Genomic DNA, 17,469 nt, shown 5'->3' with positions numbered 1-17,469 from the left:
CAGATCAGTATCTACAGTAACACTCAGCATAAGGCTTATATCTAGCACATGTTTATTGAATGCATGAAGAAAGAAATGAAGGCAGGTTGACATTTTGCCTTTCTTTGAGCCTATGGTTATTGTCACCATTATTAATAATTTCATTTATTTATTTTTCCCCCAAAGCCTCAGTAGATAGTTGTATGTCACAGCTGCACATCCTTCCAGTTGCTGTATGTGGGACACGGCCTCAGCATGGCCAGAGAAGGGGCGCGTCGGTGCGCACCCGGGATCCGAACCCGGGCCGCCAGCAGCGGAGCGCGAGCACCCAACCGCTAAGCCACGGGGCCGGCCCAATTGTCACCATTATTAAACTATTATTTTCTGGATTCCAGTTTATCCCCTTCAAAGACATGGAAATGAGAAATGGAAAAAAAAAAGGCAGCTATATAATTAAAGAAGAAAAATACATATAGTGAACATAATAATTGATTAAAAAAACAAACCTGAGGTTAAATAAAATTAGAAAGAACCAATAGTTTTAACCATGCCCTTGGTTAGGAAGTTTGATTTCTGAGCCTTCCTCACTTAAAAGTGGCATTTTAAAGCCCGCTTTCAGTGATAATCTTTTACTCTATCACATTTCAAACACATACATAACTTTTAGTGATAATTCTCTGAAATTAAATATAATGATAATATTTTCCACAGAATGAAATTTTTACTTTAATTCCTCTTATATGGGTTCTTCTAGATTTTCTAAAAGTTAAAGAACAAATGTAATCTAGAAATTAGATCTTATATACTCACTGAATAAGTTATCAGCAAACTCTTCAACAGGATTGCCAGGTAGCAAAGAAATATACGGAACACCTGATTAAGTTTCAACTTCAGATAAATAATAGTGTTTTAGTACAAGAATGTCCCAATGCAATATGTGGGACATACTTATACTAAAAAATGATTCATGGTTTATCTGAAATACAAATTTAACTGGGCATTCTGTATTTTATCTAGTAACCCTACTCTTCTACCCTCAAATAATGTGCTTCTAATGATTCCCACAAATGTTCTTTTAGGACCTCTCTAAACTTTTGGAGATTAAAATAGTTTAACAGAGAATAATAAAAATTATATTAAACCTGTATGGGGCACGTATAGCACAATTTACAAATTAAAAAAAATACTAATGGGGCTGGCCCCGTGGCATAGTGGTTAAGTTTGGCGTACTCGGCTTCAGTGGCCCAGGTTTGCAGATTCGGATCCCGGGTAGTGACCTATACCACTCATCAGCCATGCTGTGGTGGTGACCCACGTACAAAATAGAGGAAGACTGGTACAGATATTAGCTCAGGGCCAATCTTCCTCAGCAAAAAAAATAAATAAAAGAATACTAATGGACTAAATTTCAAGAATTATATTTTATTTTTCATTATCAGCAACAACAGCAATGTAGATACCAAATTTCTTATGAACTTGAAGGATAATTTTCCTCTAACCCTCAAAAACAGAAACAAATGAACCCTAATTCAAAAGGGTGGTTAGAATGACAGCACTCAGTTCCTCACCTCTTAGTATTCCTTGGCCCTGACAATGCGTGTTCCTACCTGGTTCGGTTAATTGTCCATTGTTAGGTGGAAGTCAGAGCCCCTCGCCCCTCCCACTAGCCTTCCTCCCCATCAGACAGAACCCCCTTCTCTGAATTCTCCTCCTAGACTGTCCTGTTCTACCTTCACATTTAAAAATGGCTGTGATACTACAGGTTTTACTAATAAAAACTACGCAAATTACCATGGGCTTAGTTTTTTTGAAATAAAGCTTAGGCTGTTCAATAAAAGCCTGAGTTTGCCAGCATTTCTACAAAAATTTTAAGTCTGAATCCTGTACCAAACATCCCTCACTTCCCTCATCCTCCCTGTCAACTGATATATGACTGTTGTAATATTGGTACCAAAGGGAAGGACTCAAGAAAAAGGCTGAAAAACAGACTCCAAGTGCTATGTCCTTGATGTGTTCAGCCAAGTTGTCTTCAGTTGTCTAATATCTTTTCCTAAAGTCCGCTGTGCACGGTTTTGCCTTGTTCACAAAGACAATGGTGGTGGTAAAAGCTTTTTGGTGCATTTTCAAGTCTATGTGTGCATCATCTGTCTGGCGGTTTATTTCTTGGACAGGAATTCTGTCTATCTCCAGTATAGCCTCTAACTCCTTATTGGCATCCAATACTGTGCTAGGGAGCCAGTAATAAATTTTGCTTGACATGCCTCAGAAAACATTTTTGTTATGGTAATGTTACTGAAGAAATGGCAGAGAAAATTCAGCCCAAGTGTAGGAGTCAGGAAAAGAAGAGAAGCTTATTTTTCTTCCTTGATTACTGTCATCAGCAATAATTTTCTCTGTCCATAAGATCACCTACATTGATAGGAGCCAAGAAATCACTTTCCCCATTGGGAGAACTAGAGCACTTTAAAATCCCCAATCTGTTAGATTTTTAGCATTGGAAATTGTTGAATGCAAGAGCAATCAGGGCCAGGCTCTATTATCAACTATAATCACCTAAAATTGGATTGCTCAGCCTGTTAATGAAGAAAGCCTGGCTCTGAGAGTTTGGGAGTCAGAATAGGTGAAGTTTGAATGAGAGTAAAGGGTAAGAAGGGTCAAATGTAGGTTATCGCCAGGCCTGGGAACATGCTGCAGCACAAGGGTCCTTACAGACATCAGAGAAGTAGACGGGAAGTGGGAGTGCAGAAAGTAAACTCTCCCTAGGTCACAATTTGGGTGATAACCAGCTGCAGTCTACACTTGGGTGCTCGTTGCTGGTCTGGAGAAAAATCTCGCCAGATGCTTAACAAGCCTCGAATGACTAATTTCTTTTTAGGCTAAATCCATTTTACTCTGAATTCCTACTTGACCAAACTTCTTATCCCCAATCACAAAGCTCAGTAGTCGGAAGAGAAATCAGAAGAGACTAGATCGTGTAATTGCAAGACTCAGAACCCAGCCAACAGAAGGTGTGGCGGTTATTAAATCTCGTTCTTCCAAATGCCAGGAAAAGTTTTGGTAGTAGTTTAATCCTCACTGGACTCTTTTAATTGCTCTAGGCCAGAGTTACGCAAACTTTAGTCATTCAACTACCAATACTACAATTTTGGTGATCCAGTGAGTCTCACCTACCATATTATTTCCTTAGTATTTTTACATCTATACCTTCTGAATTATTATTTACTTAATATTTTATTCAAATTACCTTTAAAATTTATTTCAAATGGAAACTTTATATCATTATCATAAATGGAAAAAAGTGTCACTTTTCATAGATAGAAGTTAACCATAAAAATAAAATTAACTGAAAGCAAAACAATGTTAATTCTAGCTAGCTCCAGCTGCAAGGCAAAGCACCCACTGTAAAGCCTGCTCTTTCTTGTCAAAACGGGATAGTAGCAAGTTCAGGGAGTTGTTAATGATAAAGCACCAAACTGAGACTTTTGCTTTGACATAACCAAGAACACTGAAAGAGAAATGAAAAGGGCATGGTAACTTTCCACCGCATGATTCAGTATTCTTCAAGGCCATGATGTCCCCAGGCCACCTAAATCGTCTCATGTAAGGTGCTGCCTGTCCCACTTGGAGATAATACTACTATAAGCTATGATGTATTTGAGGAACAACTAATTGACTATAAAGAGGATTATTGATAAACTCTGTGATTTATAAACTTCCATTCAGGATGGTTATGAAGTGTGAACAATATATTCATCAACTTTACAGACCTTATGAATCTTACTGGAATACTATTTCCCAAACTAAAAATTGCTTACACAAATAGCTTGCACATTGATTAAAATATATTCGACATTTACTGTACATTTCAGCTTAAATTATTCATTTGATCTCTAAATTCTGTCTCTACATCTTTTTTTTGTCTGTAATGAGCATATCTTCTTGACTAAATGTAATAATGTGATAATATCTCACTTTAAAGATTTCCCCAAATAAATAAGCCTACTACAATTCTGGCATTTCCAATCAAATGGGAACATCTTTGTATATATTGACTATTCCATCTGTTTTCTGAAAGCTCACAAGAACTCTATATAATAAAGTCTGAAGTAGGGGATTTTCTTCTGTTCTGATTTATTCTTGTGTCCTAACAGCAGTGGTCAGCATTTACATTTTATATTTATGCTACCCAGCTCTCTTGGCAGATCAGTACATGGCTAATTTCCTCACATATCTTGTAGTCTTCTTGGAAATTAGGTTTTATAGTATTGTTACTTTTGGTCAGAAACAAGAGGCCCAAGAGTGGCTATTAATTTTCAGGATTGCTTAACCTAAAAAAGAAAGCTCTTATTTCTTTTGCTGTGGGAAGGGGGTAAGGGGAGACAAGCCAGATCTAAAAATAAACTGGATTTTCTTTCTTATTCATATGTAATTAGAGCCCCTTTGTAACTACTCATTACCACCTCAATAGTTATAGGATGAATAAATAATATATATTTTTAAATGTGGCAAAACCAAGAAAGAAGTAGCCAGGGCTGCATCTAATTTATCAACTTGGTGATTAAAGGGCTGGCTCTAGAGGCTCCAGACATCTAGGGACCCAGAGATAAAACAGAGCAGTTGGCTGTGTTTTTTCTAATGAATCTAGGGCTCGAAAGATATCAGGCAATTTTAAAGAAAAGCAGCAAAGACAAGAGATATTAGACAAGGCCAGTAGGGTAATAAAGGGCAAGGCCAGTTACTGAGAGAGAAAATTACTTCATTTTCTGTGATAATGCTTCTGCGTGCTTTGCAGGTCTCTTCTCACGCTTTGTTAGTGTGACTTGATATACAAACAGCATCTGAATGCTACTCACAATGGAGAAGGAAAGAGCCTTGGAACATTCCACAGAGGGGCAGAGGGCTTGGGTCTAGTATTTTGAAAGGGGGAGGCTAAGAACAATGGTAGCAGAAGGGGGTTAGATTGCAAGGTGAGGAACGGTGCTTTGACAGAACGTGAGGGACGCACAGGATTAAATCAAGACGAAAAGACACAGCAAGGAAAAGAAAGACAAAGGCAAGCAAACATACTCTGGAAATGCGGAATTGTTTGGAGGATGAGGTGGGACAAAGAATGGACCAGCCCAGTGGTGGTCAACATATCTGCAAAGCAGAGCTGTGGCCCGTTTGCTCACTGGTCTTCTTTCCATTGGCCAAGGTAAAAAGGGCATGGGACACTTGACTCCTCCTCAGCTAGCTGGTCAGCAGACACATTTTCTGCTTAGCGGGAAATGTGCAATATTTTAGTATCAATTCCAGAGTATATTTAGCTCCTAAAGCTGGGGCACACAAATGTCACATTCCCATGAGACAATCAACCCGGTGAAAAGAGCACCCGCCAGAGGCCCTCAGAACACCCACGAAACTCTCGCATCCCAGGAGATGCTGCACACACGGATGTGACATCATTAAAGCACCCAAGTCAGGGAATGAAAAAAAGTGAGGGGATCCCAGATTGGGTCAAGTTAAGGGACATCATAATGAGTCAGAAAGGAAAAGACTTTTCCAACAGAATAACGCCATCACCAAGTCACATTGCACAGTGCTTGGCAAAACAGAATGAAATTCAAAATAAATCATGAACATTAAACAGAAAAACAATTCAGAGCAAAATGGAAATTAAAATCATAAAGATCATGGTAAAAGGAACAGTAAGCTACATCTTTTTTAAAATTTTATTTCTGCATAACAACTCATTGTCATTGCCCCATCAAATACATAACCAATTGTCAAAAATCAAACTTGAATTTGACAGGGCAAGGCAAGGAGTTCAGAGCACAAGAACAGTGATCATGTTAAACACCCATGCAGTCACCTCTGCCACCATTGTTTGACAATCTGTAGACTGCTTCCAGCTTTGTCAATATTCATAATAAGACCCAAGAGAATGAACAACGCCGAATTTGAAAATGATCTGTCAAAGTGTTAATTGGACTCTTTGATAACCTCCATCCCTTGGGAGACTTAACGACTGGAGAAAATTCATGCCACGCGTCTCAGTGAAGTGAAGAGAAAATGACTGTAACCAACAGCTGGATATTTGGTTGACATATTTCATGCCTTACTGGAGAGGCTGTTTGGTTTTTCAGAAAGTCGCTCTGGGCAAACACAAAGTGATTTTACTGAGTTGTCTCATCTCGAGAACTCGGCCAAGACTAACAGATCTGCAGGCTGGAGCCACACATAACAAATAATGGCCCATGCTAGGGCTTGTGGCCTGCTGTGACAGTTCTGTCCCGTCACCAATCGGCCTGGTGCTTTCTTGGGATGGTAAGAGCAGGGATCCCTCCAACTTAAGGAGGCTGCTGAGACAAAAGCCACTTATTTTTTTCTTTTTAAGATTTGGGACAGGACATATTAATATAAGTTATAAAAGAATAATAAAATTGATTAAGATTTTTGCCCAAGAACAAGTTAAAAGGGCTACAGCTTCACATTTTGGCTTGGCAGAAAGAGCAGCAGAGTGTACGGCCCTCTCAGGAGATGAGATACAAAAAAGAGGATGAAAATTGAGAGTGTGAGTTGGCCTCGAAAAACATTCTCTAAAAGTAAAGACGGAAATACGTATACAGAAAACTCTGGGGGAGGACACGCTAGAGACTGTCTTCCAAGGGTCACTGCGGCTGGTTTGCCCTCAAGACTCAAACCCTGCTTGGATGAAACTCTTGAAAACATATAGAAGTAAACAATTCTGAATGGGGGGAAACAGCTCGCAACATAACTGGGCTTTTCAGTCTCTGATTTACAAGACTGTTTTTTGGACAAGTAAAGGCCTTTTTGGTTGCAGCTGCAACTAAAGTAGGATGTGTTACCAGAAGCAGCAAATGGCGAGAAAAGAGATGACATTTCCTGTCTCTAGTAGAGCAAAGAAAGGAAGGGAGAATTTAGGACAGTTCACAGTAGAGTCCCTTTCATTTAGTGCAGCTTCCTTTCCGTTTTAAAGGCATAGCAATTCTGCTTGATTAAATAACATATTTTTGTTTGAGCTGTTGTCCTCTAAGGGCAATTACAGTACGTCTCAGGACCACGGCTCTATTCAAATTCAGCACCATGCAAGAGTGAGAGATGCTACCAGCCAGAAAAGACTTTTCCCTGCTATTTCTCCATTCACTGATTAAACGGGCCTTTACTTCGATTACATGTGCTTGCCAAAGCCTGCACTGCATTCCATCCCATTATGGTGGGAAAAGAGGATCCAGAAAATCACAGAATGAGCTAAGAGGAGTGGAAAGGGATCTCAGGCGCCAGCATCTGCTTGGGGCCAAGCCACACCTCTTCTGGGTGGAGGAAGCTTAGAGGATGTGTTATTTGTTTTGTGTGGTTTCTCCTCGGTCGGGGAATAATTTAGGATCAAGCCTAGTACAGAGGATTGAGTTGCAGTCTTTTTTGAGAAGCTTTCAATCATAGTGTGTTGGAGGTTCCTTAAATGCTGCTGTGATTCAGCTGGAAGCAGTTACACAGTCCTCCCCACTTTTCCCTCCCTCTTCCCCCCAGAGGAAGAGGCATTTCCAAGGCCTTACCCTTCTTGTCTTGGTGATTATGGGAAGACACTGCCCCCAAAGAGTCTGTGCTGTCAGGTGAATCGAGCAGATCCTTCCAGTCCAGCATTCCTCCCCTAGACTCATACCCCTCTTGAGCCGCCGAATCGGACGTGGTGGTGCTGGGCAAGAGGGAACTGGAGTGCCCTGTTTTCATCACAAATACAGTTAGGGAAAATATCACTGGGGACACCCACATTCCCTTTGCTCAGAGGCCTGGAGGTAGGACACCCAAGCTGGCTGTAAGACTGAAAGGAGATTGCCCTAGAAATAACAAGGCTGGGGGGTGGGGCTCAGCGGAAGTCCACTGGGACTTGTCATTAGAGGATGAAGGGCCAGATCCTATCTTTGCCGCTTGTTGGGTGAGCCTCAGGGAATCACTTAACCTCTCTAGGCCTTGGTTTTCCTTGAGCACAAAATGGGGATGATGTCACTTACCTCCCTGTGTTGGGAGGATAAAATGACATAATGGTGAAAGTACCTAGCAGTGTCTGCCACATTGTAGGTGCCGAAGAAATACTAGTGTCCTTTTTCAGTATTCCCATAGCAACACTCAAGGCAGAATGTGTCCACTCTGGGGACAAGATTTGTGACTGATAGGCAGGTTCATGGTAGTGGACAAGCCTCTCCCTCGTCACAAATAACTCAGCTGTCTTGAGCCTTTCTTATGGAGCCTTTCTCAGGGAGGTCTGTCTAGTTTTCAGCTTCATCTCAACTTCACAGGCATTCTTTCCGGGAGAGGTGACTGCTTTCTAAAGGGATCTGCTCCCACCTCCTTTTCCCTGGCATGGAGGCTGCAATTGCTCCATGTTGTTATGACTGTGCCTTTTGTGTCTTATTCCAACAAAGTTAGTTTCATGACTCATACTGTGAGAGGTTGTTTTTGAGGCCGCATTGACTGATATGATTCAGATTAGAAAGGGATAGCTTTTTGAGATCCACAGTAGCCTACCGTAGGATAACGTCAGAAGAAGAATGGCTAGGTCGGGAGTTATGGCAGAAACTCTGGACGTTTCCTGTGAATACATTCCTAAGCTTTCCTTCCACAAGGTTAAATGCAGATTGTATCAGGCGCTTTGATCTCAACTGTCACAATGATTTAAAGAAGCCCCACTACCTGTGCTCTCTGGTGGAAATAAAATATAACCTTTCTGTGATTATCAGGTAGAGTCTTTGGCTTATTAAACCATCTTACCTATAGTAACCTCTTGAACAATTTTTAAAAAGACATCAGGGCAACTACTGTGAATGTCTAATTGGTGCCTTTGGCAGAAAGTAGGACAGATTCACAAGTGGCTCCAGCCTCGGGTATGATCGCCATGTATGTAATAAATAAAATACTGGCCACCAGAAAAAAAGAGTATAATGACCAATGCACTGCATTCTTCTTTTTTACAATTATTATTGGAAGTTGGATTCCCAGGAGACTTGAATGTTGCAAATTACAGACAACATATATATATATATATATATATATATATATATATATATATATATATATATATATATAAAAGATAGCAGGGAAAAGCAAGCAAGCCAAGTGGCTCATCTAAGCTATAACGATTTCTATGGATACAGCACACTTAAATGCTACCACAAAGCTTTGGTAACATGTAAGAGGCCCCTTTCTGTATAGGGCTTGTCTGGCTCCCACATAGCTTCAAACACCCACTTTGTTGCAAATAGTCTTGTTCATATCCAACTGCAAAAAACACGTTCGTTTAAAACTCAAGAACGCTCGCTTCTAGACTTTGTGTTTTTACACTTCTGGGCTTCACATGTCATCTCATAATACTGGTAAGAGAGGGGAGGAAAATTAACCTGGAATTGAAAATACAGAATTTCTTTTACTTCCTTTTTGCTTATATTGAGGTCTAAAATATAGCCTCTATTTTCTACTCTTGAATTCAATACTGCTCTAATAAAATATATGGTCAACCTACGAGAGAATTCAGCACCCAGCATAAGCAAACAATCAGAAATAGCTTGGTAGGGAGTTAGAAAGGGGGGAAGGAAAAATAAAGAACCTCTCTTCTAAGTAGCAAGAATTTCTTTTACCTGAATTGATACACATTTTGAGCACTTTCAATTTAACTGCGTCCAAGGGGCAATTTTATGGTAATGCCATAAGTATGGTTTAGGGAGAACATTTCTTAATACAGTAATCTAGGGGAAATATATGCCTAAGGGACACTTTCTCTGTAGAAAGATTTCCTGGACCATATGCTGCAAATACGTGGAAAACTCATTGGTAGTGGAAAGCTATGGCTATGAGAGGAAATTAATGTGGACCAGATGGTAGTTAGGTAGGAAAATGTTTTACACAAATGTGAGAAATCAGCTCCTTCCTATTGCTGAAGTGTTAGTCTAATACCTACCACATCTCCATTTTCTATATGTAAATCTAGAGAAACCATGCATCTGATATACTCAAAAGAACAAAAATAGAGCAGCATGAGGTCTGCAATCTTTTAAACTTATGCTTGAGGATAGGCAATACGTGTCACTGGTGAATCAGTCGGAGAAAGCAATACCTGATTCTCGAAAATTTTAGAACCACCATGTAAAAGACCATAGCAGCAGTCCTTAGTCTGAAATCAAAGAGGTGTGTTATTATTACCTCTCCAAGCTTGAAAATGTTAAAAGGAAATCACTTATATTCCTTTTTATAATGTGATTCTACAGGTTTTGTCATTTTTGTGCATTCTGTAATAGACTTTGTAACCAAAATAATGCTGTAAAAATAGGCTATCATTTGTGGATATAGTATTATATGTCAATAGATTTGGAATCTATAATTTTGTCTCATTAATCCAATAAGAAAGGTCATATTTTAATCAATAGAGCTTATTATGTGTTATTCTTATACAAAGAAATAGATAGATTTTAAGTTAACTTTAACATGCATCATATCGTTTCTCTATATCTACAAGCCTTTGTGATTCCAGAGGTTAGAGACTCTTCAAATACTCTAACCTATTAACAATGATCGTTGCCAATTAAACACAAAAAAGAGACACTAAATCAATACAAGAGAGGAAGAGAGAAGGAAAATAATCAGGGTCCAATTCACTAAAAAGAGGTCCTTGCATATGCAAGTGGTGTTGCACAGAGCTTTTGCCAAGCAGAGAGTCTGCATGGTTTATTGAAATGATCCCTTTTTTTGAGTTAGACAGTTCTGGTTTTGTGGTTCACTCTATGAGCCTGCTACTGAACTTTTTATGGGGACATGCAAAGGACAGAACTAGAAACAGTGGGTGCACTTTGGACTTCGAGGTTGGCTTCCTAGTCTACATGGGTGCTCATAAAAATAGCAATTTGGTCCTTCCTTTGGTGGTACAAATACAGCGCCTAGTACAGTGGCAAATGGTAGGCACTCAACAAATATTTGCTGAATGGATGACTTAAATCTATTCTAGGTTTATTAACTCTAAAATAAACATCCCTTACAATAGTTTGTGAAAAGAAAGTCTCCTGTGTTTTTGTGAGCACTGTCTGGACCAGTCCTCATTTTTTTGTTTTTTCCTGAGGAGGATTTGCCCTGAGCTAACATCTGTGCCAATCTTCCTCTATTATGTATGTGGGTCACCACCCCAGCATGGCCGCCGATGAGTGGTGTAGGTCTGCGCCCAGGAACCAAACCCGGGCCGCCGAAGCAGAGCATGCAGAACTTAACCATTAGGCCATGGGGCCAGCCCCGTAGATCAGCCCTCATTTTAATGGTCAATTAATCATCTTACTACTTCACACTGGATAGATTTAGCCTGAAATGGACGGAATCATTAGTTAAAAGAGAAATTCCAACTCTTCTTTAGTTTCATCACAGAAGGCACTGATTAAGAGCTGAGGGCGAGCATTGTCCTTTAATATGGAGGAATTAATAAATTTCTTTCCCTTTGTAAAGGAAATAAGAGAGATCCATAGATTGGATAGCGATTTTTTGTTCATAAAGAGCATCTCATGGTTTAATTATTCTATCTATATGAGAAATTACGTGGGAGTCAAAATTGGTCTTAGTATGATTGATGAAGGCTGGGGAGGTTGCTGGTTCAATTAGATTCAAGACCTGAATTTCTCAATATCTGATAAAGATTATTCAATTATGGGAAATGATTGCAAAGTATGATATTGGAGAAGAGAAGATGCTATGTGGGTTCTCTTTCTGAAGGGCAAACTAAGCTAGATGATATTTGCCTCCTGAGAAATTTTTCTTCCAGTTGTTGGTGTTCAGTATTCTGGCTTGATTCACAGGTGAGAGAATGTTAAAACTGGATGAATTCTGTGGGCTCATACTCCACACTGCCTCACTTCATGAGGGGGACAATCAGGAGAAACCAGACATCGTTTTCCATATCTGCACAGCTCCACTTTAGTCCTAAAGATAGTCTTTAGGACTTTCAAACAGGCTTTTTATTTATGCTAATTAGACACGGAGTAAGAGTTTACATAGCGCTATTAAACACATTTGTGGCCATCTGGAACTATTTCTTTGAATCCTAAATCCACTTCCTTTCTTTTCTTTCTTCTTTTTTTCCCCTCTTTATTTTTTCCCTTCCTTTATTACCTACCTCTACATTTAAAGACTGTCCTAGAACTGTGACTGTTACATATCTTAAACACAAAAACTATAAAATGTCTGCATATCAATGAAACTCATAGTCCCCATTATAATGCAGAAGCTTCAATTTGCCATCACACGTATGTTTTTCACATTATATTTAAAAAACACATGAATAGTTTACCCTAATAAACCTTTGGGGGAACTTTGAGAAATGAAAATGGAACATTTCAACTACATTTCAACTTATAAAGAGCTCAGAATATTCTGTTTGTGGACATAATGGCTTTGTTTAATATAGTGTTTGTATTTCAGAGCAGGAACAATGGGATAAATCCTGTTTGCACATCATTTCCACTGCGTCACTCTTCCTTGTATACATTTTGAAGAAATCTCACTAAAAATATGTCTAAATATTCACACTCTTTGTAAGCTCAAATTTTGATGGCTAATTTCATGTTAAATTGGAAAGTTCTGCCTAAGAAGAACTTGGTATCCGCACCCTGTACAGATTTTCTGCCACAGAGGGTATTGTCCTGAAAGTCAGCATTTTGGGGAATGGTACTGTATCAGTTAAGGAGCTATGTCCTATTAGTTATAAGCACCATTCCTTAATCTTGGATATACTTATGTCCAAAAGCAATTTCTTCTCCCTCAAGAACTCATTAAATATATTCACCAAATTCCCTAAGGTTTGCATATTTTATGTTATGTGGATTAAAAATGTAGGACTTAGTCTCACACGTCAATTGTCTCATACAGGCAGAGTGATTTTTGAAGCATCATGAAATCTATAAATAATTTTAGTGAATTGGGGCCCTGAAGTAACAAAGAATCTGGTCCATGATGTTTAGGAATGAAAACTATAAACTACCATGAGTGGTTTGAAGAATTGAAAAAAAAAAGAAATCCGTAAACTGACCATATACTGTGTTGTAAGACATTTCATGATCTGGTAGAGGAGTTGAAATGTCTATAAAAAAATAATGAGGATAAAAAAATTAATTAAAAAAGAAACCTAAGGTTTGAAAATACTCAAGAGGATTAGTGAAACAGGATTTCCCAAATAGATTTCCATCGATATTAAATTATGAGTGATATCTTCCTTACCATTCAGTGCCACGAAGGAATCTGAAAGACAAAAGGGAGAAGAAGGTTACTTAATGTTTAACACTCTGCTTAGTGTGACTTACATAATAAGTAGGAATGAGCCAATACAGAACTATGCTAACATATGATCCCCAATACTAAGTAAGTACTTTTTAATTCCTGCTTGTAATATAAGATGCTATATATTCGGTCTGATTTCATACCCCCGTAACTCTTCCCGAAGTGAGTTTCCTCAAAGTCACTGCCTTTGTTGCCAAGAGGCAGAGAAAAAGGAAGAGTTAGTAGAAGGAGTGGTAACTGTGATTATATGTGATTCTGAGAATGTAAGCCCTACTCTATACAGAGGGATGTGTATGTGGATAGAATAAATGATACCTGGACCACTTTTTTCTTTACATTCTCTCTCATTTCATCCTCACAACCATGCTGTGAGGAACTGTCCAGGATCACAATGTTCTGAACTCAGCAGGGGCTTTAGATAGGAAATTAAAAACAGAAACAAAAATAATCACACACACATATGGGCAACATACATATGTGTGTGTGCTGTGGGTTTGGGTCAGATCAATGATTCCTCAACCTGCTACTCAGCCTCTGACACTGGCTCTTTATGATTTCCTCATTTCTCCCTTAAAATCCTGTTAAAGAGTCATTGTGCACCAATTATCTAAATCCTCTGAATGCCTATATGTGAATAGGTATGTCTAATAGAAGTCGGTTATGCTCTAACAGGAGCACCGGGAGCAGAGAAGTCACTAGGAAAGGCAGCAGAAGGTCGGCCTTACCTCCTGCCGGAGCGGGCACCCTAAGTGCCTCAGCAGGAGTGGGGTTCAAGGTTAGGGAGCACATGAAAACACGGAGGCTTGACTGCTGAGATTAAAGGGTAAATCACTGGCTTGGGACCTGAGGGTCTCTCCTGTGCTAGATACAGAGGCTTCCTTAGGTTCCTCTGCCTGAGGACACAGGTGTGGTGTGAGCCTACTGGTGTAATGGCACTTTACAGAGGCAGTAACAACCATTTTCACATTTTTCATATATTTACCTATTCAATTCAAATCAACACCCCATTTTCCCTACAGATGCCCATACCACTAGATCATAAAATTATGAAGAAAATTATTCACTAAAATCAGCTAATTAAGTTCACTCACATACACACACACGAACCAAAACCTATTTCCCTGAAAATGGAGCCATAAGGCACAATATGATTAAGATCTCCTGATCAAACATCAGATTGTTTCACAGCACACAAGTAACACAGGTCTTTTGGTGATGACACTGTCTCCTATGCTAATTTCTTAACTCATAAATTTTGTGTGTGAAGACATAATCAATAAGAAGCTTTTGCCAATATATAATATTTGCAAACAAAAAAAATATGGCAAAGAATTTGGAGATGAGGCTGCCTGTAGCCCTCTTTATTTGATTATATCTGATCTCTAAAAAAAGATAAGGTAGAATGTTGAATGGCACCTTAGAGCCTGAAATTTCAGTACTCATGGTTCAAAGATTTAGAGTTATATCCATGATTTTCATTATAGAATCAAATATTAGAAGTAATATAGTTTCATTCCCTTAAGAGCGATTTTTTGGTGCCATTTTGAATGCAAGCTTCTTGAAATTCATCTCATATAACATTTAAAACACTGCAAAGTAAACATTTTCCAAGAGTATGGCATTATTCTCTAAATTAACATTAATAAAGCATTTTCAGAAGAATATTGATATTAATCAGATCACAGGACAACTGGGAAGAATTTTGATCAGAATCCTTTACGTAAAGTTCTAACTGAAATATTATTATTTAATAACTTTTGAAATCAACTCTGAGATTAGCATAATAGGTTAATTCCTATAAAAAGGTTATTGTGGGTCACCTGTACTTAGCGAGTTCTTTCTGAAATTTTTTTTCTACTGCAAATGGTAATAGACATAAATCTAATTTAAAAAATAATTATTTTTGTTAGTTGATATGTTCAAGAAGAATGAAACAGTCCCATTCAATTAAAAAGGTAGAATTTTTACAGTGATCAATCTTTCTATTATTTGGCTAAAAATTACAGTTAATAACACATTTTTAAAAACGACAGAAACTGTGGTTTTTTAATAGAAACGCTGATATAACTTACTGCTCTGCTATAATTAATATTCTCTAGAGTGAATTTGTTCCACACAGCATTATAATAATGAAATAGGGGCCAGCATTTATAGCAACAACATTGACAACACTGGCTTTAAAAAACTCTATTTTCTTTATTTGATATTTAGAAGATGATTTCTGTTATTTATGCCTGTTTTAGTGCCAGCTGCACTCAGTTCCACATGTGAGGTAATGTTTCTAGGCCATTCGATAAAAGCATCTTCGCCCAAAGATGAACATGGATAAAAAGCTTTACTTACTGTGACAGTCTCCCAGGCCATCTGTATTGCCACGCTCTATGTCCTGTTCAAAAGTCAGTCTTTAAAAAAAGGAGGGGAGAGAAGAAAGACAGAAACAAATTGAATAATATGAGTCATTATTCCAGAATGAGTCTTTTTTTTTTTTTTTAAAGTTTTTATTTATTTATTTTTTCCCCCAAAGCCCCAGTAGATAGTTGTATGTCATAGTTGTACATCCTTCTCCTTGCTGTATGTGGGACACGGCCTCAGCATGGCCGGAGAAGCGGTGCATTGGTGTAAACCCGGGATCCGAACCCGGGCCTCCAGCAGCGGAGCGCACGCGCCTAACCGCTAAGCCACGGGGCCGGCCCTATTCCAGAATGAGTCTTAAGTTTCACTAAAGAAACTAACACAGTTTGATAAACTGATTGGCAAGTACAAAAAAAAAAAGAGTAGATAACAGCTTGAAAATTTATCTCCGAAGTTTACAGAAACGAGTCTTATGTGAATCTCCAAAGAGATGCCATGGTTTAAGCAGTTAATTCAGATATCATTCAGGGAGTTAATTAGTTGTGGATTATTTATATCCTTCTTTTACTCTGATTCCCTGAACATTTCTTAAACATTTAAAAGGTTTAAATGTTGACACACATTCCTTATATAAGTGATATAGAAGTCCATAAATTAAAAAACAAATAGAGCTCTTTTCCTCTCTACTTTGTCTTTCATACCAACTCTTGCCTTGCTAGACTTTTATCTATTTCTTTGCTTAGAAATAACTTGTATAACAGTGTTCAAAGGTACAAATGGCCAGTGGATATGGGTGGACCTGTGAAGGGATAGGACATGGTGGTGCATTTTGCTGAGACCACTCGGGTATTTTGTTCACTCCCGACCCTACACCCAATCCTTGGGAGTAATACCCTCATGCTCCTCTATATGCTCACTTTTCTTTCAAGTGCACTTGGTCACCACTGGGCTGTACCAGCTATATAACATTAACAAGACCAATCTTAATAATATCTATTTTGATTTTTAACATAAGCACACTGGAATCATCCAAAAGTATACTGTTCTTTTTTGAATAAACTGTGCTTCTTCCTACAACATAATTGAAACTCCTATTTCAATTTTGCAACTGCCTTCAGAATTTATTTATGAGCCATATAGGAATACTATTTTGAAAGTCACACCTTGATCTAATAATCCACCATGTTAGTTTTCCAATGTTTTTTGCCGTGTTAAAAATGAAATTCATCTTCAAAAGATAAAGATTTTTAGTGGTAATGAAAGCCACTTTCCAAGGAGAGTTCTGCATGTTTTGAGCAATGAAATATGTATGTAGATCTTGCAGGGAACAATTTTGGAGTTCTCATATTAAGTTAAAAATGATTTTTAAAAATCAATCTTATTACTTTTGGTCACACCTTGAATATAGAAAGGTCATTTCTTAGCTTCCCTCACTGTGCTTTGTGATCCTTTCTCCTTCACTTCTAGGGTCCCCAAGAAAAGATATAAACTCTAACTCCGTAGTATGTCGATATTGCTACTTGCAAAGCTGATCTAACAATATGTAGTGAGTTAATCCTTTGCGTTAGTCAAATTTCCAGGTCAGACTTTACAGTTATCATTAGCTCTGCTTATGGGAATACTTTCCGTCAAATCATGCAGGTGGTCATCAGACATGCCCTTCTGTCTGCTTCTCTAGTATTCTAAAACGGGAGAGGAGGCTCAGAGTGATATAAGGACGATTCTGTTCCCCCTTTGGATCTGGGGAAGTTGAAGGAATAGCTAAGGAAGAACTGTGCTGCCATATGGCACCTTCCTTGAGGTGCCATAACCTGTCAAGGACATGCACTGAATATT

At 38.5% G+C, this 17,469-nt stretch overlaps 1 protein-coding gene across 4 annotated transcripts in view; it reads right to left on the bottom strand.

Annotated features, from left to right (window-relative positions):
* The window catches only part of SEMA6A (semaphorin 6A), a 123,940-nt gene that overhangs the window by 14,449 nt on the left and 92,022 nt on the right, over window positions 1-17,469 (bottom strand). The window contains exons 16-19 of one of the 4 annotated variants that reach the window (XM_004420285.3): window positions 15,625-15,683; window positions 13,222-13,242; window positions 13,034-13,084; window positions 7,536-7,700 (exon numbers count right to left, since the gene is read on the bottom strand). In XM_004420285.3, the coding sequence (XP_004420342.1) occupies window positions 7,536-7,700; window positions 13,034-13,084; window positions 13,222-13,242; window positions 15,625-15,683 (296 nt within the window). The remainder of the gene's footprint in view (window positions 1-7,535; window positions 7,701-13,033; window positions 13,085-13,221; window positions 13,243-15,624; window positions 15,684-17,469) is intronic. The other 3 variants (XM_087429908.1, XM_004420286.3, XM_014796583.2) reach the window with 3 other exon arrangements.

This window comes from Ceratotherium simum, chromosome 4 (assembly GCF_057802395.1).
Source record: "Ceratotherium simum simum isolate JZ-2026a chromosome 4, ASM5780239v1, whole genome shotgun sequence".
Classification (NCBI taxonomy): domain Eukaryota; kingdom Metazoa; phylum Chordata; class Mammalia; order Perissodactyla; family Rhinocerotidae; genus Ceratotherium; species Ceratotherium simum.
The sequence above is the reverse complement of the archived record's forward strand: the minus strand, read 5'-3'. Positions and strand labels throughout refer to the sequence as shown.